The sequence below is a fragment of the Drosophila hydei genome, unplaced genomic scaffold (assembly GCF_003285905.1).
Source record: "Drosophila hydei strain 15085-1641.00,03,60 unplaced genomic scaffold, DhydRS2 tig00008135-arrow-pilon, whole genome shotgun sequence".
Classification (NCBI taxonomy): Eukaryota; Metazoa; Arthropoda; class Insecta; order Diptera; family Drosophilidae; genus Drosophila; species Drosophila hydei.
Genome location: NW_022045844.1, coordinates 1,873,134 through 1,900,074, shown reverse-complemented (window position 1 = coordinate 1,900,074; position 26,941 = coordinate 1,873,134). Strand labels below are relative to the sequence as shown.

At 39.7% G+C, this 26,941-nt stretch overlaps 2 protein-coding genes across 3 annotated transcripts in view; both read right to left on the bottom strand.

The window, feature by feature from the left end:
• LOC111601120 (putative mediator of RNA polymerase II transcription subunit 26) overlaps positions 1 to 26,941 on the bottom strand; it is a 51,898-nt gene that overhangs the window by 6,683 nt on the left and 18,274 nt on the right. For both annotated transcript variants that reach the window (XM_023317575.2, XM_023317574.2), the window contains 8 exons: positions 21,427 to 21,513; positions 14,386 to 14,481; positions 14,271 to 14,292; positions 8,868 to 8,947; positions 7,462 to 7,606; positions 5,760 to 6,100; positions 5,544 to 5,696; positions 4,471 to 4,692 (listed from right to left, as the gene is read on the bottom strand). In XM_023317575.2, coding sequence (XP_023173343.2) covers positions 4,471 to 4,692; positions 5,544 to 5,696; positions 5,760 to 6,100; positions 7,462 to 7,606; positions 8,868 to 8,947; positions 14,271 to 14,292; positions 14,386 to 14,478 — 1,056 coding nt within the window. In that variant the 5' untranslated portion in view covers positions 14,479 to 14,481; positions 21,427 to 21,513. The remainder of the gene's footprint in view (positions 1 to 4,470; positions 4,693 to 5,543; positions 5,697 to 5,759; positions 6,101 to 7,461; positions 7,607 to 8,867; positions 8,948 to 14,270; positions 14,293 to 14,385; positions 14,482 to 21,426; positions 21,514 to 26,941) is intronic.
• LOC111601117 (spermine oxidase) lies at positions 926 to 2,536 on the bottom strand. Its single transcript, XM_023317571.2, has one exon. It carries the CDS (start codon positions 2,506 to 2,508, stop codon positions 1,051 to 1,053), a length of 1,458 nt encoding a protein of 485 aa, XP_023173339.2. The 5' UTR covers positions 2,509 to 2,536; the 3' UTR covers positions 926 to 1,050.

The following is a 26,941-nucleotide window of genomic DNA, read 5'->3' as shown; positions in this document are numbered from 1 at the left end:
CTAGCCTTCAGCCACGTCAGATGTCTGACCAGAGGCCGGACAAACAAGGGCATTTTCTCTGATTGTCGCACGTATCCGACTGGCTGGACCCAACTGCTGCCAAATGGCTGGGCAAAGCCGCAACAGATGTAGCCAACTTGCAGAAGTGGAGGAGGAGCAGAGACCTGTCTCTGCATATGTAATGTGGGGGAGCCTGTATATGTGGGTAATCGGCGAGCAGAGCTGGCTTGGAGGCGTGCTGGCAAATACATGAAACCGGGACTCTAATGCCTTTTGGCCTCTGCGTGGCATAAATTTGAATTTTCAACATTTAGGTAGGAGCGCTGCTGGCACTGGTTAAAACATTTTCCACAGCCCAGGCGAGGCGAGTCCAGTTCATAGAGTCGGGGAGGCGTGGGGCGTGTTTGTGGGCTTGTGGGCTTGTGGGGTTGTGGGTTTTGTGGCATTGTTTTGTCCGGCTACTGCCGAAACTGATTTTTGCCATTGCATTTCTGTTCCTGTTTAGACTTTTTGCATGTGTTAAGTGCTCTGCCACGCCCCCAACTCGCAATAACAGTGCAATTACATTGTTGTGTGCGGCTCGTTCGCTTGCAAATGAGTTGGTCAACATGTTTGGGACCCAGCGTTAAAAATGGTCCAAACTCTGGCCTCCTATGCTCAACTCAATATGCATTCCGTGAGTAGGCGGTTCAGCTACTCATTTTCAAATAAGCCTAAGCAGTTTTTACTTCAAATGTAGGCAAAGAGGTTGGCAGAGAGTGGGCTAGGAACTCTGATTAAAACTGATCAAATATTCATGTCTTAACATTTACCTAAAGCAGGCAGCTCCCACCTCGACGCATGCCTTCTCCTCTCTAGGACGACAGATCCCTCTTCGAGAAATGATTTCCTTTCAACTGCCTTTAAGTCTAATTATTCACCAAGCTTCATTTAATTTTCATTATCAACGCTAATACTCGACTTCAAATAGCCATTATATATACATATATAGAATAACAGAAATTGCTGAACACTTTTATGGGCTTGTGCTCGTAGCCGCTTATCTGGCCCTCATAACTGGGCTGTTCTGGAGCGATAGTAGCTGTTCAGGCGTTCCGCCTCCCGCCAGCCCGTCTCTGCTGCGCCGTGAACCGTTGAGTAGTAGTGTTTGTGTGAAGCTTCGCCCGCGAACTGTAGCCTTGGCCTGCCGCCCACGTCGAGCAGTGGCGCCTCCAGATCCCAGGCGCCAGTGCGCAGCTCATCGGCGTAGGTGGTGCGAAAGGTGTAGCTGCCTCGGAAGTTGGGATTCGCATGCCATTGAGTGCGCAGCCAGCGCTGTGGCTGTGGCACTTCGAAGGGCAGGAACTTGCGGAAGAGCCACAGCAAGCCCTCGAGTACTTCCTCCTCAGTGAGCGTCTCCATGTGGCGGGCATGTTCGCCAATAATCCATCCCTGCAATATACGGGGCTGATATGACACGGGATAGAATCCGAATACGCTCTCCAGCCAGAAGCGTTCACTGGCGCGCAACTCCTGCAAGTCCTCCTCCAGCCAGAGGCAGCAGAAGCCTGGCCAGTCTTTCGGCAGAGGTGGCACAGGGTACTCCAAGAAGAACTTGTCAACCGTGCCCAGCTTGAGTCCGTTGATCGCTCGCACCTTGGCCTCCGGCAAAGCTGGCACAAACATGCTCGCATGCTGCTCCTTCAATACACCCAAGGATACTGTGCAGATGACATGATCCGCTGTAATCACTTCTCCATTCCAGCAACGTATGACTAGATCACCAGCTCCTTCCCAGTTTATCTGCGATATGCGCTTGTTAAGTAAGACTCGTCCTTTCAGCATACCCAGATCATCGGCCTCCTCTTCCCTGGCATTCATGAGCAGACGTAGGAAGCTCTTGTAGCCCTTGTCGCGCCAGTTGAGCAGCAGCTCACCCTCGCAGAGCCAGTATTCCAAATGTCCACGGCCAGAGACTTCATACAAATGATCTGCAGCCTCCACTGAGCTCTCGAACTTGTGAAAGTTCTCGAGAAACTCTTCGGCTATGGCGCGATTGATTGGCGGCAGCTTGGCTACCTCTTGCCAGTATTTCTGCGTTATATAGTCACCCAGGGAGCCTTTGAAATCGACAAGTTCCGTTTGTCGTTCCGGAATCGAGTTAAATGCAATATTTTTCAGATTGTTCGCAATATCATCGGGCAGCAGCTGCTTGTTGGAGCGCACACACCTGAAGGTTTCATAGTGATCCTCAGTGGTCTCCAACAAGTTCAACTCTTTGACCCGCTCATAGACCACATTGCCCACTTCGCCGTGGCACCACTGGGCGCCCAGATCCACCACATTGTCCGCAAAGGGAATCGTATTAATCCGACCACCAATTCGATTCTCTGCTTCCAGCAGTAATATGTTCCTAAAACCCTGCTCCAGTAGCCGTGTGGCTGCAGCAATGCCCGCTGTGCCGGCACCAATGATCACGATGCGAGCAGTTCTTTTTGTTTTGCTCAGAGAGGAGCGTATGGCACTCATTATGCTACTGTGTTGATGCGTAGATCACCCGCACACGTCTGTTCCGCTAGACGTTCGGCTAGCAACTGAATTGTCGCTCAACTTCTTTCAGCTCTGCCCGGCCGACTTTCTCTCTCTTCTGTCAGCGCTGCGCTCTAATGAGCTGAGTGGCTCGCATCAATAATGAGCAGTTGCCCACACATGTTTGGCTTGACTAATCGCTGACGTCGGCGTCACTGACACGCGCGCTCTTTGCCTTTCAGTCGTTCTCTCTCTCCCTCTCTTCTCTTATACAAGCTTTGATGTAATCGTAAGATAAATGCTAGCGAAGATTATTTATGTCAAATAAATAGTAACAAAATTATCTTTGGCAACAAAATATTTGCTTTAGATTTTGGACCTTTAAATAGGAACAAATAATTAAGTAACTATTTTGTGTACGACTTGTTATAGACATTGTTTAGAGGATTAGAAAGAGGGAGTAGAGCGGGGGAATTGAGCATGATGAGTAAATTGAACTATTTTGATTTCGGTTTAGTTTATGTTATTATTAAATAACATATTTCAATCTCTGTCAATCTAACTAAGTTCTTTATATATTTACACTATTTAATAAGTCCTAACTTAACTTTCAGCTTGCTTGTTCAGCACTCGTGCTGCACTTGCCACCAATGCAAACCGCTGATAAACTCGCACATGAACTGAAAGCCACACGAGCATAGCTCTATTGAAACTGTGTGTAACTAAAAAATAATCATGTATGCAAAAGTGTGGGGAAACAATGTAGCAGGCGGTAGCTGTTGCCAGTGGTTGTCGATGGTTGCCAGTGGTTGGCAGTGGTTGTCGGTGGCAGGGCGCTTTGATGAATGTATTCATAAAAATCCAATCATTGCATTCGTACTCGCACTTCCCAAATAGAAATACAAATACCGAATAACTAAAACAACAACTACAATGGAAGGCACGAGGCAGGGCTGAACAGGCATTCAAGATGAATACGCCCAAATAATGGGAAAACACAACAGACAGCTGGGTGCGAACTTTTGCAAACGAGCGACTGACTCTGAACACGGGCCCACAGTCCCCGCCCACGACGCCCACAACACAAAAACAGTCAACAGAAAAAATTGCAGTAATATTTTTTTACAAAAAAGCAAAACAAAACATTTGTGCATAGAACATAAAACGCAAAAAAAAAACGGAATAAACAAAAACAAAAGAAAACAACTTTTACAAAGCAACGACTATTTAATATCCTAAAGAAAATTTATAAAAATATATTAAAAATATATATTTTTATACATTAAAAAAAGTTGCTTAATGATATATGATATAAAATATTTAATTATAATAAATATAATAATAATAATAATAAAATATATATGGAATACTCAACGATTTGTCTAAAAAGGATTTAAAAATATGTACAAACTCATTTTTAGTCATAATTCCCTTTTTTTTAATATAAAAAAATATGTGAATAAAAATGAAGAGTTCTTTAAAGAAGAAACCTATTATAATAAATATATAAATATAACTAAAATACTCAGACCTATTTTGATACTTATATCTCATTTTAATTCTCAGGAATATATAAAACAAAAGTTCTCATAAAAATTGATTTGCCAAACGATGTCGTCATCATCATAATACCCACTCTAAAGGGTATCGTGCACAAAGCAAAGAAAATGCTTATAAGCAAGAACAACAAGAAAAATGCGATTAAAATGACAAGTGAAAGCAATTTTCGTGCAGCTGCTGTGGATAATGGGCCAGAGAGAGGGTAGGAGAAAGAAGGCGCGACTATATAGAGCAGTTGGGGGATAGGGTTGGGGCTCTTGAATGACTGCTGTTTGGCATGGAATGGCAATATACAGACGAGTACGTACAAAAATATGACTACGTTTAGGACACTGGGTATGAATATTACTTCTGCTGCTAGGCCCCACCTGCCCCGCCTGTCCCGACCGCACCGATACTCACATTCTTGCTGCATTCACATTTTAGTATCCACTCGATGGCAACGAATTTATTCTCAATTTGTATTTGATGTGATTGCAGAAATTCCTGATCGATGGGCTCCAAGCCAATGGTGTTCCATAACTGTCCTTCCGGTTGCCAACTGTCGGCTGCCTCGTCCTGTTGCATGCGCTTTTGTACGTAGTTAATTGGATCAACGGCATTTAAAGGGCACAGCAGCTCCACCTGTACGAGAAAAAGAGGAAGAAAAAAAGAAGAGAAGAGAGAAAGCTTGTAAATGCAACGAGTGGAAATCAAGGCAAGAGTTACGCTCCTGTCTAAGGGCAACATTTTAATAAATCGGAAATTGCGCTCGAGAGCGAAAGAGCAATCGGCCCGAGCTGCTAAATCCAGTTTGACAGCCATCTTCAGCTGCAACTGCAGCTGCCAATTGCAATTGCAAATTGACGTTTTAATCCAATTCGCTTTTTAATTAATACTCAAAGACGGTCAAAAAGTTAAATCCAATCAAATAAACAGCAATAAGGAAAACATTTCAATTTCATTTGTGTCACATGTCAAATGCTCTTTAAAAGTTAATTTTAGGTAACATAACATCTAAATTGATAAAAATATATAGGCATTTATCTATATAAAAATATAAGCACATTAATTTAATTTAATTTAATTAATTAATTCTTAAATATTTTTTTATATTTGACACAAAAAAAATTCTAAATCAACAAAAATTTTAGTCCGAAAATTTTTAAAATTGATTTCTGAATCTTTATTTTTATTATTAATTATTATTTTTATTTTCAAATATTTTTAAATATGTTTTCCTATCTAACAAAATTTATTTAAAATTTTTAATTGAATTCTACATTCAGTAAAAATAAATCTGCATTTGAAAACTTTTCAGTTCGCCTTTCTTTATAGGGTATTTCTTGCTGTCATCAATAATCAAGAATTAATTAATTAGCATCGCTTGACTTGCATTAAAATGAACCTTTGAGCTAATTAAGTAATGCAATCGAATGGAACAACTCAGCTAAAATCGTGATTAAGACAGAACTAAGACAAAACACAGAACTTACTTGGATTGTTGTGGAAACAGCTGGAATGCAGCACTTGGTGCCCCGATGGCAGCTGCCGCACAGCTTTGGACGATAGAGCTTACGTGAGACGCACTCGCCCAGGCGAATCCGAGCAGTGCCCAAGCGCTGCAAGCTGCGGCACTCGTGACCCTTCTGTGGAGATGGCAGATAGTAAGAAAACAGCAGCAGAAACATCACGAGGCAAGGAAAACTCACTCTAATTCTGTGTGCGGGCTCCTGTTGCATATCGAGCGCTACGCCGTGGCCATTCCTCTTATGATGATGCAGCTGATGAAGCTGGCTTCTGGCCAAGTTGTTAAATAGTCTATTGTGGCTGTTGGCATTGTTCTTGCTGTTGCTGTTGCCGTTGCTGTTGCTGTTGCTGTTGCTCCGCTTATTGTCCTGGACACATCTGCGATTCTCGCAAAGCCGTAAATTGCTCAATTGATGGCAGCCGGCATGGGTGCTCGTCTGCCTTGTGGCCATGCCCAGGCCACATGCCCGACTGCAGGCGCTCCAATTGCCACTGATGCTGCTGTTGTGGCAGGTGGCGTAGACTACAATAATGAGAAGAGGAAAAAAACACAGTATTGCTAATGTTTATGATTGGCTGCCTAATGGCCCGAGTGCTTACTGTGGCATAAGTAACTAAATGGACTGCTTAGCAAACCTCTTTGAAGTAAACTCAGTCGCAGCAACTACTAAGTACGTGCAAAGGCAAGTAGGTCAGCGAATCATTATTTATTTAACCCAAGAACTCGGTGAAGCAGCAGACATGAGTCAGAAATGTCCCCCTGCTAATGTTTGATTAGGCTTTATCTGCCTTCATCATTCCACGCATTTTCCACTTAAGCAACATGGAATTAATTTGCTACTATCAGCGTGGATTTATTGGCATTTCCACTGCGTTTTCAGTTGTGTGGCTAGAGCTACATTTGCTTTTCAAGATCTTTACACTTGCATACCAATTTATAATGCATTTATAGATCACGCTCATTGCTGTAAATATCCATGGGCTTGGATTGTCTGACACTCCATGACAAACTTAACTTTTTATCTTTATTAAGAGCAGCTGCACTCACCCCTATCCGAGCTGGGATTGCTTGTAATCTGCTGAAACCCTAAAGTTGGCATTCAAGAAAGTTCTTTTATCTCTCAAGAGCTGTTAAGCCTTAGACTGTACCATCTGAGTGCCTACCTAGTGTTCTATATAGTTTCTATATATTAAACAGAATTTCTACTCGTCCAGTGAATGTTGCTAAGCAATTAGTAAGCAACAGCTGTCTATGTACATACAGATATATACATCATTAATATATATATATATATATATATATATATATATATATATATATATATATATATATATATATATATATATAAGCTCGTACTTCAACCATTTGATGAAGGCGTTAAGCCCATTTCGAGTAAGGGCATCTTAAGAGCGCTTAATAATCTTGTTTATTTATTGCATTTTTGCGCGTTTAATTAACACTTAATCCTTGTGTAAGTAATTATGCTGCTGCTGCTGTCCATTGCCTCTGGCAACAGCAATAACAACAACAACAACAACAACAACAACAACAACAGCAAGAGCAACAGACGCTCTCGACTGTTGCCTTGTCATGGAATAATTCATCTTCATAAATATGCGTTGCGCTTTTGGCTGGGCGCTTAAACAGCATTAAGTTGTGCCAGGGCATGGCAACTGGCTACCCCTGGGCGCCATTAGCACGGGACCATGGCCAAGCCGTAGCCGCAGTTACAGCCGCAGCAACAGAGAGCAGTACAGCAGCAGGGCTGGGGCCATAAACGCACTTATAAAACAATAACAAAGCCATGGACCACGGATCTCGCCGTTGGCTGAGACGCAGCACAAACAAACACAAACACAAACACACACACACACACAACTTACCATCAGCTGTTGGATTCTCACAGAGCCACATTTTGCAACAGTGGCCGGGTACCTCGACCAGACGCGGTGATCTGCATGAAATCGTGTCCTCCGGCGCCGGCAGCTGCTCATTGGGACACAGCGTGGAGCAGGCATGGCGACCATTCTGCAAACAGTGAAGCAACATTAAAATACATTCAATTTCGGCAGAGGGTAGCGTGTGGCTGTTGTTTGTTTGCCACACCCGCAAATAAAGTCATATTAAAGCGCATTCCCTATGTATTGGCCAAAGCCGAATCTGTTTGTCTAAGCCCTAACTAAGTTTGGCCTTCAATTAACAGCCTTTTTCGCTTTGCTAACCAAATTGCATTGAATAAATTGTCGACTATTTGCATGGGAGTGTCTGCGTGTGTGTGTGTGAGTGTGTGCGTGGTGGTATCTTCGCCAATGCGCCATGATAAACGGCCGCAGCAGGCAATAGGTGCGAACACACTTGCACACATATAGCCATGTAAGCAAATTTACACACACACACACACCCATACATTACAGACAAATGTGCGGTCATTAACCAATGCCAAGATTTTGTTTCTGACCAGATTTAGACAATCCTTTGCATGCTTCTCATATAATTGCGCGTAAATCTCATTTATGAGCTTTTAGCTGACTAAGCTATAATAAGTAAATTGAATAATAAGAATCTGTGTGGTATATAGCACAACTAAAGCTTAACAAAATGTACTATAATTATTGTGGGATTAGCATTGCCATAGTTATAGGCTATGAGCAGCTCTGTCATTTGAGGCCTTTGGCTAAGAGAAATTGTCAGCTGGTTAGAAATTTCCATGTGAATCATTTTTATTGAATTCAAAAACATCTCAAATACTAGACTATAATTTCTGACCAACTGCAGCACAGCATAATATCTATAGATATTGAGATATATATTTATATATAGAAAGAGAGAGGCTCTATAATAATCTGCTGGCTTTCAATCAGTCTAAGCATAAGGGTTAAACATATGCTAATAGAAATTCATAGAAATAGCATGTTGCACCTTATAGCTTATACGATGTTAACATATCAAATTATGACCACATAAGTGTTAAATGTTAACCCATATATAAAGCAAAACAATATTGCTCAAGTTCCACATACAGACATAACTTTTAATCGCTGCTCACAAAAGTATTTCTAAATACTATATAAGCTAAAGCTAATCCTTGTACAGGTTCTCTCAATCTGTAGTCACATAAGTGTTAAATGTTAGCCCTTATACAAAATATTTGCTAGCAACAAAGCTAAAAGGCTATCACTGCAACTGGCTGCAACTGATGCTTTTTAGTGCAACTGCATTTGACCTTAAACCCAATCTGTGGCATGTTATCAAGCATTCCGCCTCGTCCGGCTCCGCGCCCTCTACTTACCTCGCAAACGCATTGGGTTTTGCAATCCAATTTAAATGTGGCTCCATGTGCGAATGTTGTGTTGCCAACGCTGCAATTGGCTGCAAGCGGCCCAGGACCAATCGACATGCCCATGTGACAGGAAGCGAGACCAATGCCAGTTCCATTGTTGTCATGCAGCATCAAAGAGCCGATAGCAGAGCCAAAAAAAAATAAGAAAAGAAAAAAACACACACATTTTTTTAGAGAGCACCGAAAAAATAAGAGAGAAAAAGAGAAAATAAATCAGCACAAAACCGAGCTCGAAATAGGTTTAGAAATTGAATTGAACGCAACGGTTAGAGCTTTGCGGCTTTGCAGCTAATGGCTGAGGATAGGAAACAGGAATTTAAAGCTAAATATCTGTCTGTTCTGGTTGAAGGTTGTGTAGTGGGAATGTCTTTATGTGTATATATATATGTATATATACATATATATGTTGGGTATGTATCAGCTGCATAGTCCAGCATCATTTGACTCGTTATACATTCCTCAATCATAACATTATCAAAATCATATTAATTATCAAAAAATCTTCATAAAATTTTCCAACTTATATTTTTGGCATTATCACCTCTTTATATAATCAATTCATCCACATCAAGCCACCTTTATATATGTAGGTCTCATACAAACACAAGTCTTGTTCACATCGATTAACCCATTTTAGCCGTCTTCCATACGATTGACAGCACATTAAGTTCTTTTGGGTTAAACCTTTCGGTCCGTCAAGATAACTATTTTTAAAGCAATTTAGCTTGTTTCTTATAAATAAATAAAATAAGTTAACATTCCTTGCTGCTGCTCCCTCAGCTTATCAAGACGAAGACGAACCAGCAGCAGGCGACAGTAAATGTAGCTGATGAAAGCAGTGGAAAATTCTTGAAATAGCTCACATTTCGTATGCAAAAACCTTGTCAACTTGCAAATTAGCTAAAATCTAAAAATATTCTAACCAAAGTCTGCACAAATTTACAAAGTTTAAATATAGAAAGGTCGCTAAAAGCCAATTATAATCATACCATATCAACATAGCGTAGGCCTGCATTAGAAATGAGCTGTGGAAAAAGAGGTCAACAAACTCCTCCATTAACAAATCTGTTAATTGACATCGAAATCCTCAACTCTATCAATATATAAAGGAAAAAAAACCTGTGTTGCCTATATACGATTATATGATTACCAGATAGAGCTCTAGCTACATCGGCTTGAATTACATTGGCCTTAAGTCTTAGCCTTTTGGCAGGCTGGGAAATATCTTACAGATTCTCACAGCTCTTTCCTTTGTATCTCAGCTATTCCATTAACAATTCTGTTAGCTGACATAAGCACTCTCTACTATATCACGTATAAGGCGCAATAGACAATCTAGCCGCAGTAGACATATGCTAACAATAGAGTTTTTCCATTTACCTTTCTCCAACCACAAAAGTAATTTATAAGTAAAAATCCTCTTTTCTCATTTCCTGCTCTTGGCAAGCTGTACAAAACAGCTTGTTTTCTGCATTATTCTCTGCTTGTTTTTTTTCTCATCTGCTGACATTCGTAAAAGTAATTTTGGAATTGAATGCTGTTATTGCCATAATTACGCTGCCAAGTCTTGTTTATTACCAATTCGCTTGGCTGTGCTTTCTCCCCAGAGTCGTTTCATCACATGTCAAACGGGAGAAAAAACGAGAAGAAAACCAATTAATATCAAAGGAAGCCACAGTAACTGTTATAAATTCTACACACACACACACACACATGCGCGTGTGTGGGTGCTATATTTGCGAAGCAAACAATAGACTTTATGTGCGTTTGGGCCTCATCAAAATTGATACTGACAAATGTTTTGGTTTACGGGCAACCATTAGGCCACAAAAGTTTGCTTTTGCTTTTGGTTTTTGCATTTGGAGCTGCCACCGTCAACAGGCCACAAATATGTCTAGCCGCCAATCACAATTATTCGGATTTTGCGGCTGGCCCAATGGATATTTGCAATTTCACAGTTACACAGGAATTTACACAGATACACAGAGCGAGAGAGAGGGGCAGATAGAGGGAGTGAGAGAGATACGCCTATAGGTACTTTATATCTACGTGCTTCCACTTTTTCTTGGGCATATTCGCGAATTGATTTTCGTCGACGACGTGACTCTGTTAGCCAGGCAGCCACGGCAGCAGCATCATCATTCATTCGCTTGCTGCCATGGTTAATGCGCAAATTGGCTTTGAACGCTTGCTTGTAATATAATACACGCACGTGGTCGCATATTTATGTCATTAGCAATTAGATGTCTATGCGCTGCTGGTAACTTGAGCTGCAACTACAACGGCCTGAAGTAGTGTTGCCTGGCGGCAGGTGAGATTCTTACACCTTTTTACTTTGTGGCTGGAACTGTGTCATTTTCGAAAGTGCAATCTTCTTGATGTACTTTGGCATACACACAAACATACACAGAGGCAAGCAAAGGCTGTCTGCACAGACACCCACACACACACTGCTTTACATAACAGGTAGTAAAGTTCAACGTCTGTGTGTGTGTGAGTGTGTCATTGCTCTTTACAAGCAATCGCTGTTTACCCTTAACGAATCGAGCTGAACAGCACAAGTGCATCAAGCAGCTGAGCCTGTACAACGGATAGTTACCCTAAAAGTATGCAACTTCAGTCCAAAGCCAAACTCCTATAAGTTTCATAGCCATACATTCCTCTTTGGATATACTTTTACAGGGTATGCCCGCCTTTAAGCCGGAAGTATACAGAGAAATTGCAATGCGAGCACTTTTATCTGCGTTAGCTGTCAACATTTAAGACTGTCTACGCTTTGCTGGAGTGTACTTAAGCAGTTATGTGTGTCGCCTTTCGTTCGTTCAGCCGTCCTCTTCTTCGTCTTTTTTTTGTGGGCCGCCTTATCCCGGCTATAACTTCATGTTATGCATTATACTTGCTTGTTGTTGCTCTGTAATGTACTCGTTCTTCGCTATTGTTTACCTTGCGACAAGTTCTTGTCATCCTACCCCTTTGTCTGTGCCCCGAAAAAAGTGTAGCATAGTTTTTTGCGTCCAGTGTCCGACGACTGCTTTTTGTTTGGGGTCATCATCGCTTGTCTTGGTGCCTGGTTTGGGGTCACGTTTGCACAGTTTATTTGTTTTATGCCAGAGGGCCGTAGTGTTTGTTTTACTTAGACTTTTTTTTCGGATTTACTTAAGTCGTTGACGACCATGACCAAATAAAGTTTCATTTTGTGCAAAGATTTACAACACTCGAGCGTGTGTGCGACAACTTTTGAGTGTCCACTGTCCAGCACACACACACACACACGCACATTTAGAGACAGAAAGATCGTTCAATAAAGTCTAAGCTCGAAAAATGCTGCTAGGACAACGCTGCGTATGCGCAATTTTATTGCAAATTGTGTATTCAATGCTTGTTTGCTTGGCACTTGATATTAGCAGCCCCACAAAAGGCAATTTCTATATGGCAAGCAAAGTTTCAAAGCAAAAAGCAGGAATTAGAAAGGAAGTACTGGAATAAGTGCTATAAGCAGGCCTTGACTTAGCTGAAGTATATCTCAAATATATCTAACTTCAACTTTGTTTTCAAGTTAGACTCTTTTCTCTCTCTCTTTTTGAGACATAATTAATGTCATGTGTTGAGAATGTGCAAATCTTTTGCAGTAAATCTTTTCGCATGTTGTTTAAATAAGAATTGCTCACGTTTTGGTAAATTTATTTTTTGTGAGTTTATTTTGTCAGGGCTTTCATGGACACACACATAGACACATACATACATGGGCTACACGCTCCACATTTTTCGTGTTTCGATAACTTTTTCAGAAGTTACACGCCCCCTGACGCCCCGCGCTGCGCCTTTAACTGAAAAAAGAACAAGTTTTACAGTTTAAATAAACTTGTTCCGCTTTGCCTGGACAATGCATCAGCGCAGCGGGGAGCGCTGCTGGCAACAAAACGTGTGGAGCATTGATATGCGCCCATGGCACATTCACACGCACACACTCACACACACTGGGCGCTATGTGGGGTGCGCTTTGGCACCAGCAACAGCTACGAAACCCACAACAGGCGTCGAGAGCTCATGGACGCACAAACTGTATTGGCATTTGACTCAAAACTTTTGGCTTTTAACTGCAGCAGCAACAGCAGCAGCAGAAGAGGGGAGCACTGGAAGCTGATGCTCACACACCCATAAAACATATGCAGCGATATGGCCCGAAGCTGAAATTGGTTGGTATTTGTTGTAGCAGCCGTATTGAAAAGTTTTTGGCACAGTTCGTGCTGCTGTTTAATTTTGAAAAGCTTTGCACGACAACATGTGAAGAAGCAGGCAAACATGTTGAATGAATTACGTTTATATGTTGTGATGAAAACCAGCCAGGGCAGGGAAGTGGGTGCTGCAGATGGGGGCCAATTCGACAAATAATAAAATAAATCGATTAAAATCACTTTACTCCCAAGTTGCCAGCTAAAGGCAGACAATTTTTAATCAGATTAGGCCAACAATGTTTCGGCGGGAAAGCAGACGAATCTTTAAAACTGTTTTGAAGTTGAGTTGAGATGGAGGCATATTTTTAAAGACCTGAGACAGCCAAATTCTTAATGTTATTTTAGAAATTGTTGTCAATGGAATATTAAAAAGAAAACTTCAACAATTGAGTTTTATTTTTTTTTTATATAAAAATTATATACTTCTATTAATATTTATATGATTTTCGTTTTTATCCCTGCCATAAAATATATTCATGATAAATATTAATGTATAAAAAATAAATAAGTTATTCTGCCTCTACACAAACTCTCTTAGATTATGTGCTTTTACTTATATTAGATGGAAAATCCGTCGACTTGTGCACACAGTTTGGTACATAAAAATGTAATCAATGCCCTTTGGAACACTCTAGTCGCTTTTATTTTTTTGATTTTTTGCTAAACTTTGGCTGCTTCGCAGAATTCTTTATTAAATAAGTGGGCAAACCTTTGCCTCTCATTTGCTTTTCCTGGGAAATATCTTATCCTCGTTTACTTTTTTCTACTATTTGGTTTCTTGGTGTTTTCTTTCTTTCTCTTTTGATTTTGCCATTTCGTGCGCCCTTAAAAATGAATATTTATTTGGCTAACAACACGAGAAATATTTAAAATTGATGGCTGCCTAAATGGGAAATTGTCTGTCCAACTGTTTTCTGTACTTTGCTTTACGAGTTTCGTTTCGTTTCGTTTTTTTTTTTTTTGAGAAATTATTTTTGGGTTGATTTGAAGTGCCTTTGATTAATGAAGCGCAAAGTGAATGTAATTTTGCAATTTTCATTTGAAATTCATTTGATTGCAATTTGCTTAGCTTAACGGCAGTCGAAAACGTATAAAATAACTAAATAAATGAACTTACCGGGATTTATATGCCTTGGCAGCTAAATCAGAGAGAAACACAAAGAGTGAGAGGGAGAGGGAAAGAGATGTTTTGTATGCAATGGAATTCATATATATATACTTGGACTACTCACTCTGATGACCTTAAAACCTAAGCTCAGATTCGCTTCGACTCCAGCAATGAGACTATTACCAAATATACTCAGCAATGCCAGCAGTATCAGCATTTTCTGCAAAGAGAAGATATATAGCGTGGAGGATGTGGTTAGCGGGCGGTTGTTTAAAAAAAATGTTAAAGAAAAACAAGTAAGACTGTTCAGAGCTTAGAGATACCCTGTACAGCATCACTTGCAGATGTGTTCAACAAAATTTAATTCGCTGTATTTGTGTTTACTGTAGCAGAAGCTATGTATAGTAGGTACGAATTATGCCTAAATTGCTCAAGTTTTATATCGCTGCTTATCGATTTTATGGGAGTACATGTTATCGATAAACAAATAAGCAAATGTGATCTAGTTGTAGAATCTATAATGTATATATTGTGACTCTAACTCACAACTAAACCCAAGTAGCTCTAGATTGACATCGATTATTATCGCTTTCATGTGAATAATCAATGTTATCGATAACCAAATTTGGTTTTCTGAATTATAGGAGGACTTATGTCTTTAACCAAGTCTTAGCTTATATTCTTTCAAGATCATAGATCGTGCAGACAAATTGGTCTAGCTAGATCGACTCAACTCTCGTCCTGTTTGGGAGTACATATGCTGAATGACTTCAGCCACGCCTGCTTTCGTCTGTTACATACACTTGCACAAAAACAAACTATCCTGCTTATACATTTTCAATGGGTTCCACAATGGGTATAAAAAGGTCGAGACCAGACAACAGCAGCAGTAGCCACAGCCGCAGTCGTCGACTTTATTAAGGTCAATTCAATGTCTGGCTTGGTTCGTTTTTCTTTTTTGGTTACGGCTAATGGTTACGTCTATGGAACAAGGTCTAAGGTTTGTATTTTGCATTTCCATTTGAGTTCGCTCTCTTTCTCCTGTGCTTCGCACGCCTGCAACCGAAACAATTTTTATTATTTATTATTATTGTGCTATCTGGCCCTTTGTCCGGAGCTATAAAAACAAAAGGTGGCAAAGGCGGACTTGTTAAAAAGAAAACCTTAAATTAAGCAAGAAATATAAAAAGAGCAAAACAAAGTGAGCAGTGTTAAGCTCTATTTATATAGAATTTTGTCAGCTCAAATGCTGTAAGCAGCAGCTCGTGTTAAGGGATATATATATCGCTTAAGTATGATTTATATAATGACTTTTTAAAATTACAATGCACAAATACATTGTTAAGTGTGCACACACTCACATATATATACATACAAAAGCGAGAAAAAACTCATTAAAATTATTTTGCAGTCATGCGCAAGAATCTTAAAAGGTATTTAATTAAACTTTAATAAATAAATATATGCACCGAGAGCGCAACGGCATTACAATATGGGGGAAAATATACAGGGGAAAGAGCGAAAAAAAAAAAAACAAAAAACAAAAAACAAAAATTAAAATTAAAATTAAAAAGCAAATATTATGAAAGCAGAGGAGTAGGCGTGGCAACGGAGAGCAGCTCGTGGCATAAAGGTAACTTTGCCTTTAATGCGCCAGTTTTCAATTAACGTCACAAAATCGCATGTCGCTAAGTGGATAAACAGGCTGAGCTGAAGGGTGGGCCAAGGGAGCTAGAGCAGGGAGCCGGACTCGCTGGGTAGCTGGACCTAGCTGAATGCATTGAATTCTCGATTCATTAAGAAACTGCATTTGCAGTCCATGTCGCAATTATCGTAATTACAATGAGCGATGGGGCAGGACGACATATATGTGGCCGTATAACGTGCGAACGCACCATGCCAACAATAATAAAGAGCTAACGAGCCGAACACCAAGTAAAAGACAACAGCAGCAACAACAACAGCATTAACAACAGAGCCAACAACAAAGACAACATTGTCATTGACACTTTTAATTGCAGCTACGCACAAAGAGGAGCAACTTTTATGCAAGCAGATGTGGGGCAACATATTATGTCATATGCAGGGGATAGAGAGTAAATATGGAAAAGTGAATGGGAGGATAACAAGCAGCAGCAGCAGCTGCGGCTACCAGCTGAGAGATACGCTGTAAAGTCAAGGTATGCTATATAGAAATGGAAAGTTGAATGTAATAGAAATGGAATTACTTTAATGACTCTTTCACTTATGTAAGCCTCTATGGAAAAGCTAACAAGAGCTGGTAGCAGCAGCAGCTACCAGCTGACAGATGCGCTGTAAAAAGAAGGCATAAGAGAGTCTATGAAACTTATAAGTAAATTATAATATGAATTGAAATAGCCGGAGGACATTGAGGTTGCATCGCCTTTTTCATGCTCAGACTTCTAAATACTCTATAAAAGCAGAACTAACTAGGATAGTTATATAGAAATTTAAACGACAGCTTGAATTTGTCTTTCTATTCAAATTATTAAATTAACAGATGCGCTCTAGGCTTCACGCCCATCTATAAAAGCAAATATAAATTTAGATATAAAACAGATATAGAAATAGAAAATTGATTATAATATAAATGGACTTGCAAAACTCTTGCACTTCAGAAATTTCTGTCATTTCCATAAAGGAAAACTAACAAGAAGCAGCTAATAGATACGCTGTAAAATTCAGATATTTCATAGGCAAAAGCCAACAAATAGCTGCAATATAAAAGGCAACTTTCAACTACTAAATACCTTGAAAAAATCAGCATCAAGTAGAGAACAGACTTAGTAAAGCTGCTCAATTGCTGCGTCATGAAAAGTTTTCGAGCCAAGGCCTATATGCCTCACTTGCCACTTGGGCAACAGCGTATGCTAAGCACCCAAACTGTTGCCTGTCTGTTGTGTGCTTATAATTATGACGAAGAGGGCAAATTCATCAAAAACAGTGCTGAAAATCCTGAGGCCCTGGAGCACAGCAAAAATGAAAAATTTTGTATGTCATTTCGGAAATGAAAGCTGAATGCCTTCAAACGAAAAACGAAACTGTCGACTCAAAAAGGATGTGCAAGGAATAATAATTGAGGAAGCTGCACTACAGCCACAGCCACAGCCACAGCCAACGCCACAGCCACAGCTTCATGGAAATTAATGAATAACCCGGACTAAACTAAGACAAAGCCCAACCCTAGTCGCATCATGCATGATTATGACTTAATAAAGTTAAAAAAAAATAAATAAAGATGGCTTTTAAAGTTGCATAAAGTGATTAATGTCGACGACAGCAAAGATCCCTGACAGGCTGTCTGTTTAAAGAGCTTGGCCCGGCTGAATATGTTTTTTCTCTTTTCGTTTTGTTGGCATAAAATTAATGATATACAACATTTTGTATAAACAAACAATTAATCTTTGTTGAGCGGCGCCCTAATGGCACGCATTAGCTACTAATAATTCCCATTAAGATTTCAGTTTACCAAAAGACTGATGGCATTTTAAATAGGCCAGAACTTTAGAGGTTAATGGGAAACCTATTATGCAACTGATTTATTTGGGACTATTTTGGAAACGCGGCTTTTAGTAGGTGAAAACCTGTTTGTAGAGTTTATATCGATAGTAGCTTGTAGATCGATAGTTGCTATCGTTAGTATGACTCATATCGATCGATTACAGAAATCTATTTTTATTCGAATGAGGCAACTATTATAAAACTTGGTCAAAATTTTCTAGCAAAACAGCTAAAGATGGAAGCTAAAGACTATTTGCAGAACTCGGCAATGCTTGCCATATATCGATAATTTATATTATTATAAATGAAGCCTATGTCAACTATTGGAAATTCACATGCTAATAGGAAATTCTTTATCAAACTTGTTTAGTTAAGAGTTGGGTAGCTGTTAAAACCAATTGTAATTCCTAATAACAGTATTGGCATACATATCGATAGTGTCTAAAATCGCAGATTCCTAAGCAAAAAGTGTTTAGTAGATAATGAACAGCTGTTTCTAGTGCTTACTCATGCTCGTAATACATCAACCGTGTTTAATCAACAAATTATTGCTACTAAGCTAAAATCGATAAGTTAATATCGATATCTTTATTGCTTCACCCAGCATACTTAAGATATGACCCGAAGGTCTCCCTTGCAAAATTCTCAAGCTCTCCACATCTAGCTTATTTCTCACACACAACACAACACATATTATCGATAGGTCACAATGCCATTACTATCGATAAAAGTATTTATATGAGCAAACAACTGAATTCCGAAATCCTATTTGGTAATAAGCTGTAGTCAAGCACTGATAAACTACAGCCATGCACGACCACGTCCTATCAGTCAATGGCAGCTGGCACGTCTAAGCTCATCTTTTTTTGGCCTAAGCCATTGTTAAGCACATCCACTTAACCGTGTCAAGCATCGATTTATAGCGCTCTAGTCCACTTGATGCCCGGTAACGCTTGTTACTCAGCACTTGCTAAAGCCGATCGGCTCTTAGTTTTTACGCTTTGACGAGACTGAGGCTGAGGCTGAGGCGCTGAATTGATTGATTTGTGCTGTAGTTGGGCCCGCCACGCACCCACCCAGCAGCCCAATTGCCAGTTCAACTAACCCGGAATATTGACGCACAGTCATAAATAAAAACACTCAGATATTCATGTCGATGGATATTGTGTGTGTGTGTGTATGGGTCTGTTATTCATCGGTTGCCTGCGGCAAACGTTCCAAATACAAATTGTATCACTTAATATTTGGACTTTTTTCTGCTGCCTATCCTCTATGCCGTCCCCTCACTCCCCCTCCCTATCTCTCTCTCTCTATGGAAGTTGCACTGCTGACGCTGTCTGCTATGCCAGCTATTTGCAGTGGGAATGACTCTTGGTTTGTCGTTTCGAGCATTTTGTTGTTGATTTGCGTGTTGTTGAATAATTGATGGAATGACAATCTTGCGAGATGTGTCAGCATTGTCGTCGCCAGCATTCTATCCAGTTGTTATCAAGCTCACGGACCCGTTGTCATTGTTGACAGCGTGTGTTCGGCATAATAAGAGCCTACGTTGCATTATAACATACTCACACACACACACACACACACACACACACACACACTTACTCACAATCTCAGCACGCTTATGAATGATGAGCAGTCAAACAATCAACGCTGGCTCGATGGAAAAAAATATGACATGAAATCAATAGCGACAATGAGTTTGAATAGAAATGTGATTCAGGCACTTCTGCTAAGTAGACAATTTCCAGCGCTTAAGTATTTAAGTAAAGCAAACAAAGCATTTGTCTTCATTCGTGTTGAACGGTTGGAAGTTTAGAGCGTATAAATTTCATTTCTGGTTAATTGAAATTCATTTGAGCAAATCAAATTAAGTCAAAAGTACGAGCACATCCTGGCTACGTGCTGCCACACAGCCAGACAGGCAGGGAGACTCAGAGACTGAGAGACTGAGCGAGCGTGGGTCCTTCAGGCAGCAAGTGATTCATTCATAACGATAAATTAAGACAAAAAGTCTAAACAGAAGACGACACGGCTTGCAACATGGCAACGACATCGAATTGCCCCCTGGGAAATACTTTTATTCAAACTTTATTGTATTACCGAATGGCTGGGGCAGCCTTTTAGCTCCAAATGCTGTCGCACACACACAAACACACACGGTCACATAAATATCCTTAAGCGGGGCAACTGAGTCACATTTGTTGCCGTAGTGGCACGTTCCAGACATCTCAGTGTGTGTGCCACACTCTAACAGCAAACCCTCATCAGCATTTTAGTTTCACAAAGAGGACGCAACAAAGATAGAAAAACTCAATTACAAAATATCAGCAGGATCGCAAATAAATAAATTAAGGCTACACAAATCAGCAAAGAGCGTTCGCAAAGTTTGTTTAAATCGAAATGAAATAGTGACACAGCCGCTGCCATAAAACCAAAAGCAAATACAAAGCCATTGCCCACACAAAAGCAAAAAAGGTTAAAACAAATATTTATGCAGCAGCCCAAAAGCCCCACAGCAGATTGGGCCACAAAAAAAAAAAGCATGTAAGAACTTTGCTGTCGGCCGGAACTAGCTGTGAGATACTCGCTCAGGCTGTGGTTAAATCTTATTATATATTCAGATTTAGAAGCAAATATAAATAGTTATAGCTATCGGTACATGTGTACAAAGAGAAACTGATGCAGATTAAGATACTGAAGCAGATACAGTTTGTGAGATAACTCAAAGCAGATGAATCTCATATCTATCAGAGATTGTGTCTAAAAGCAGATAAATCTACTCATATCTATCAGAGATACAGATTGTGTCTAAAGCAGATAAATCTACTCATATCTATCATTTCCGCTTTGCCATAGCTCCAAAAGGGCGTGTCAATATCATTTTTAGGCTTATCTGTAGAGAGCTTTAGTGTGTATTAAATGGAAAACCTTGTTGAACTTAGTTCTAAAATTGTATTAAAATTTTGTATTTTAAGGTTAACCAAGCCCTATCTAGTATGTGGATATCTACAAAACTTGACTTTCTTGCGCCAAAACTGTAAAGGAATTAAGGGTTTTCCTGATAGAGATGATCAGCAGAGCTGAAGTTATAATTCTTTTCAACATACCAGGCAACTAAGAGCAGCTGGCATACATATAAATAATTTTCGAGATTTTTAAATTTCAAGTCGTCAGTGAAAGCACAAAAGCACAAAACCAATATACCCCATTTTCACTTATTGAGTGAGTATCAGAACGAATGTGTGGAGCTCACATGCTGTATGTAATTACCAGACGTAGTCCCCAAGTACAGCTGTGCCTAAGTACATAAACACACACACAGGCATATCTATTCATGTGTGTGTGAGTGCAGCGTACGTGGCTTTATGCTTAAATAAACATTTGTCGTCGTGGTCGCTAGCTACCTACACACACACCTTTAGCTACACCTACACCTACTTTCCCTAGCCCGGCTAAAACTCGTCCTCGTGTCTAGTTTACATAGCACCCAATGGCAGTCCGTTTGCCTGGTCAAAGCCAAATGGTTGATTGCATAAGTTGATGGTCAACACATGTCCAAGATATATAGTGCCGATACACACAGACACAGACTTATATATATATATAAAGAGAATTCTATTTTGCCTGGCTTTATACTCACGTGTCGTTGCTAGTTGCTTCTGTGCTGCTTGCATTGGCTGCTCTCTCCAAGGCTAGGTGACTACTTGCCTGCCAGCTAAGGTGTTGTCTGTAAAAGGTAAAAAAACGTCATAAAATAGTTATATGTATGCGAGTCAGCTCGTTGGCAGTGATTGCTTTTAAGATACTTAAACAGATAAAGAGTTACAGATTCTCACACTTTAGATAGCGCTTAAATCAATAAGCAGCGCATTCCATCTAAATCGAATCGATTTAAAACGTCCTCACCAGATAACTCGTTTAAATCGCACCATTACAGCAGCTAACGAAACAAGTAACCAGGCAACTTGAGTAACTCGAGCACTGAGCATACATTTTGTTGGATCATAAACACGATTTGAAGGCACAGACGGTGTCAGATAAAAGCAGAATCTGAATGTTTCCTTGATATCTAAGTAAAGTAACAAATTAATAATAAATGAAATAATAATAAAATTTGTAGATACCCTACCTAGAGAACTGTATAATATGCATCATTTTTTCCATACTCAGACAAATAAAATAATTTTTTTTTATTTTTAAATTGATTCGATTGAAGGGAATATAGAATTTTGAACTTTACCCAGATTATAGTAGCCACTTAGTCACTTTCCTTATCACGTATGCAACAGATTGCTAACAATTATATTCCATAATCCCGAAGAGTGCAACCCATAATTTTCTCATTTATTGAGTAGAACATTTCAATGGAAAGTCCCATTGACTGACACTCGATTTGATAATTTTACAGATTGAGAACCTAAGCCGAGCACAATTAGAAGCTGACATGAAGGGGACGACAATTACAAGCTGAAGTCAAGTGCTCGCTTAACTATTGACCTGGGATACCTTTATTTATGGTGTAACCCGGTCGAGCTCTTGGCTTATGTCCTTATTGCCAACACTTGTGCATTGTGCAGTTCGCATTTTAATCAATCGATGGCAAATGCACAGAGCATTTGCCAATGACACAGGAGCACGTGCCCTAAACTCAATCGGAAAACGGAAAATGCCATTGGAAAATGAAAAATACTGAAAATTGGAATTGGCATTGGAAATGTTTCGACATTTTTGTCAGCTAAATGCAGCACGAAATGCAATGCCAAACCAACTGACAGCACCGAGCAAAAGAAAGAAAGATCCTTGAGCAGAAAGCAATGACTGTCATTAGCAGTGTCATAAGCAAATTACATAACATAAAGCCAAATCGAAGAGCCAAAAATAAAGTACAGAGCAAAAAAAAAAACATTTTTATTAAATTGTTTTTTTTTTTCTGTTTTGTTTTGTTTTGCCAGCGCTTGGCAAGGTGTTTGTTATCGTTTGTTATATTGCTTGTTGTGTAATGTAATTTATATATACACACACACAGACACACATGAACAGAAACACAAATATAATGTCATAAACGCCAAGGACACAAAGGCAATTCCGCATGACATTACGGGCAGACAAAACAAACGGGCGATACAACAATGGGCAGGACGAGGCAGAATCAGAAGGAGAAGGGGGAGGCAGCAGCGGGGCGAGTTGGCGTAAAAGCCAAAAAGTACGCGCTTGGCATAAATGATAAGCTGGCTACGCAGCTGGATGACAACAGTGGGGGCGTGTCCAGACACAGAGTGCGAGCGAGAGAGAGAGAGAGGAAATGGACACGCAGGGAGCGCCCACAATTTGTGCGTCTGTGCGCTGGGCCTGGCTGCTTGGTTGACTTTTGAATACTTAACAGGATAATGAAATGTCAAAAGTGCGCAGGAGGCATGTCCTGGCGCGTGTTGTTGCTGCTGTGGCTACATTTTTATTGTGTCCATGCCTAAGTGAACGTCATGGCGTGCCGCGCGCATTAAATCATAAAAAAAAACAGACAGAGAGAGAGGAAAAAAATATATATGTATATAAATATGGGCACATTTATGAAATATGTGATACACAGCCGCATCTCACAGGAGATTCGGTTGGCCATTTTATGTTTACATAAATTTAAATTGACACAAATGCGCCGGCATCGGATTTCAACCGGTTTCACAACGGACATTTCCAAACCAAACAAGAAGGAGTGCAAAATGTATATGAAAGTGATAAACTACATAAATTATGTCAGTTTGCTCGCACTTATTTATTTTGCTGCTTCACATCAATACCGCATATGCGTAAATTGAATATCAATTTATTCCATTTTGTTGCTATTTAATATGAAGTGCACTCGAAAACAATAACAAAAGCCCCAACAGTTACTCTAATCAACAGAACTTGGCCTTAAGGCAACTTCTGCTCCATATCCCAGCGTAGACAACCCCACTTTTGTGGCAGTTGCTATGGCTCCGACTATGGCCTGCTGATTGTTTCCTCATCTCTTTCTTCTGCTTCTCTTTATATTTTTGTTTTGGCCACATAAAAGTTGTTTCCCCAAGCTCACAAGCGGGCCTCAATCAATGGCAAGAAAAATCTGTAATCAATAAAGTAAATGGCCAAGGCACTTCACATCCATGTGTGGCACATGTGCAAACGTGTTTTTGATGCGCCCAACTCAATATGAGCAGTAGACTATATCGCGATTGGTTTTGCGAAATGAAATCAAACTTCCAGCACGACTCATATAGATTATTTATTAGTATATATGAAGTATCTTCGTACCTTGACGTGTTTACAAAAACATATTTGAACATACATTTATGTAAATACATAACTTCATATGATGTATATAGGAGATGTACATACTATCATACATACATACCAGACATACCATACATAGCGTGTATGACATTCATACATTCATACATTCATACATTCATACATTCATACATTCATACATTCATACATTCATACATTCATACATTCATACATTCATACATTCATACATTCATACATTCATACATTCATACATTCATACATTCATACATTCATACATTCATACATTCATACATTCATACATTCATATATTCATACATTCATACATTCATACATTCATACATTCATACATTCATACATTCATACATTCATACATTCATACATTCATACATTCATACATTCATACATTCATACATTCATACATTCATACATTCATACATTCATACATTCATACATTCATACATTCATACATTCATACATTCATACATTCATACATTCATACATTCATACATTCATACATTCATACATTCATACATTCATACATTCATACATTCATACATTCATACATTCAATTCATACATTCATACATTCATACATTCATACATTCATACATTCATACATTCATACATTCATACATTCATACATTCATACATTCATACATTCATACATTCATACATTCATGTATTCATACATTCATACATTCATACATTCATACATTCATGCATTCATATCTATTCATGAGAATCTCATAGAACGGCAATGCTGTAAAATACATTTGATGTCATTCCACTGCAGTAGAGAAAGTCATCAAAAGAGCAAAGCTGCCTCCCACAGTTTGGTCCAAAAAGAGCATACACATAGGTCTACAGACACACACACGCTCACAATTCGACATGCTCATACAGAACAAATCACAATATCAGCATATATATGTATCATATATATATATAAGCTTCCACCACGTAAAAGCTGCCACAATATCAGCTTTCTCGTTCACAGACTCAATCAGCTCTATACAATTTCCAGCTACATATGTTTCTCACTTCAGTGCCAAATCAAGTCAGGCAACTAAGCAAACTTGACGTAGAATTCCTGTTTGTATGCGTGCACTCATTAATTTGGACATTTTTATTAATTAAGTAAATTGAGCTAGCAATGGGAGAGTGGAGCTCGAAAGAGCACTTAATGCATACTAGGCGTATACTTGATTATTTGCAGTGCTTTAGCGTGCGCCTCGAAGTAGGCAACATTAAATAAACTTTCGCATAACGTTCAAGTCGTGGCTCTAGGACATAAGCTGCGTCAAGTGTTGGCGGCAACTTTTGTGCCGGCCAAGCAAACAACAACAACAAAAAAACACGAAACACGCTTCATTTGGTTAATGAAGCGTGAATGGAGGAGAGTAGGGTGTCCCGGTTAAGGCCGCCGCCGCAAGTCCTGACTGTGGGCCATTTAGATTTGTTGTTTTTTTTTGTAATTGAAATCAAATTTAGTGAAATGTGGAGAGCCGCAATTCTAATTACGCTTTACAATGCCTAACAATTTTATGAGCTTGAAGTTTGGAACCTGCAAATTATGTGTGGAGCGAGGCCAAGAGGCAGGCTTGTTTTGATTCGTTTATTGACTTTTCATGTTGCGCTGCCAATTATGCGTCGAACTCGAACTACAATGGCGCCGCAAACTTTTTGAGCGCAATCTTAACGAGAAAATCTGTAAATTACACGCCCAGCGCCGACGCTGGCGACGACCAACTTTTGTGGCGTGCGCAAATTTTCCAAATATTTATACACCTAAATAGATTTGATGGCATAATTGAAATTTGTTGTTATCGCTGTGCGCGGCGAGCCTCGAGCTCTCGCCGCTCTCTCTCCCCTCTGTCAATACTTGAGTATTTGTGTACAATTTGCATAAACTCATTGCCGGACGAAAGTTTATTAAAAGCGTCGCCGAAACTTTGCCGCCTGCTAATAACAATCATAAACATGGCTCAATGTAAAATGATGAAGGTCCTTACAAATCTGACACATAGCTTACAGGGCCGGGCCATTGAGCTGAGTCCTGTTTTCGTACTGTGCCTCCAGCTGCCGCAATTTGGCTCATTTGCCACAACAGCAACTTTTGTGTTGTCCAACAAATTTTGGATCATTTAAACTATGCTTGAACTTCGCTTTCTGCCTGGCTTTGGCTCGCGTTAAAAACTTTTTGCTTGAACAAAGGAAAACACAAATTGAATTGACCTTGTTGCTCTGCACGCTTAAGGCTGTTATAGATTCTTATTCTAGATCTATATTCTTTGGGATTTCTAGGAATTGGCATCCCTTTGCTTCCTACCTGGGAGCGTTTCTGACCTTACGAGCAAAAGTTATTTAGTGAACCCACCCCCACATGCCTATATATTAGATATTTCCTTTGAGAGAGCTTTACCATTTGCCTGCCCAACTCTGTAGTTACTTCCAATTAATATATTTGGGAATGGAAATGGGAAATGAAAACATTTAGATTGGAAACATTTCCATTTGCTTTGCTTTCATATAGGGTATTCGCAAGTGCGCCCAGCCCCACCTGCCTCTACAACCTGCAGTGGGTAACTGTTTAAGAGCTGATTTTCTTGGAAGTGACAAGTTTTGCGCCTAATTGGCCTCAGAGTGTGGGATGTTTAGCTTCACTTGGGAATAATGATGCGGAATTATGCTGATGTGTTTTGATTGGGACTTAAGGGCGCAGCAAACGAGCAAGAGAAATGAGCTACGATTAGCTGCGTGCATAGTTGGGGAGTCTGGCCACAGACGGGAGTAGCCATTCATTTTTCTTTAATTAAAAGTTTCTTTTGTTTTTTCTTTTTTGTAGCACATATTTTGCCCTTAAATGAAATT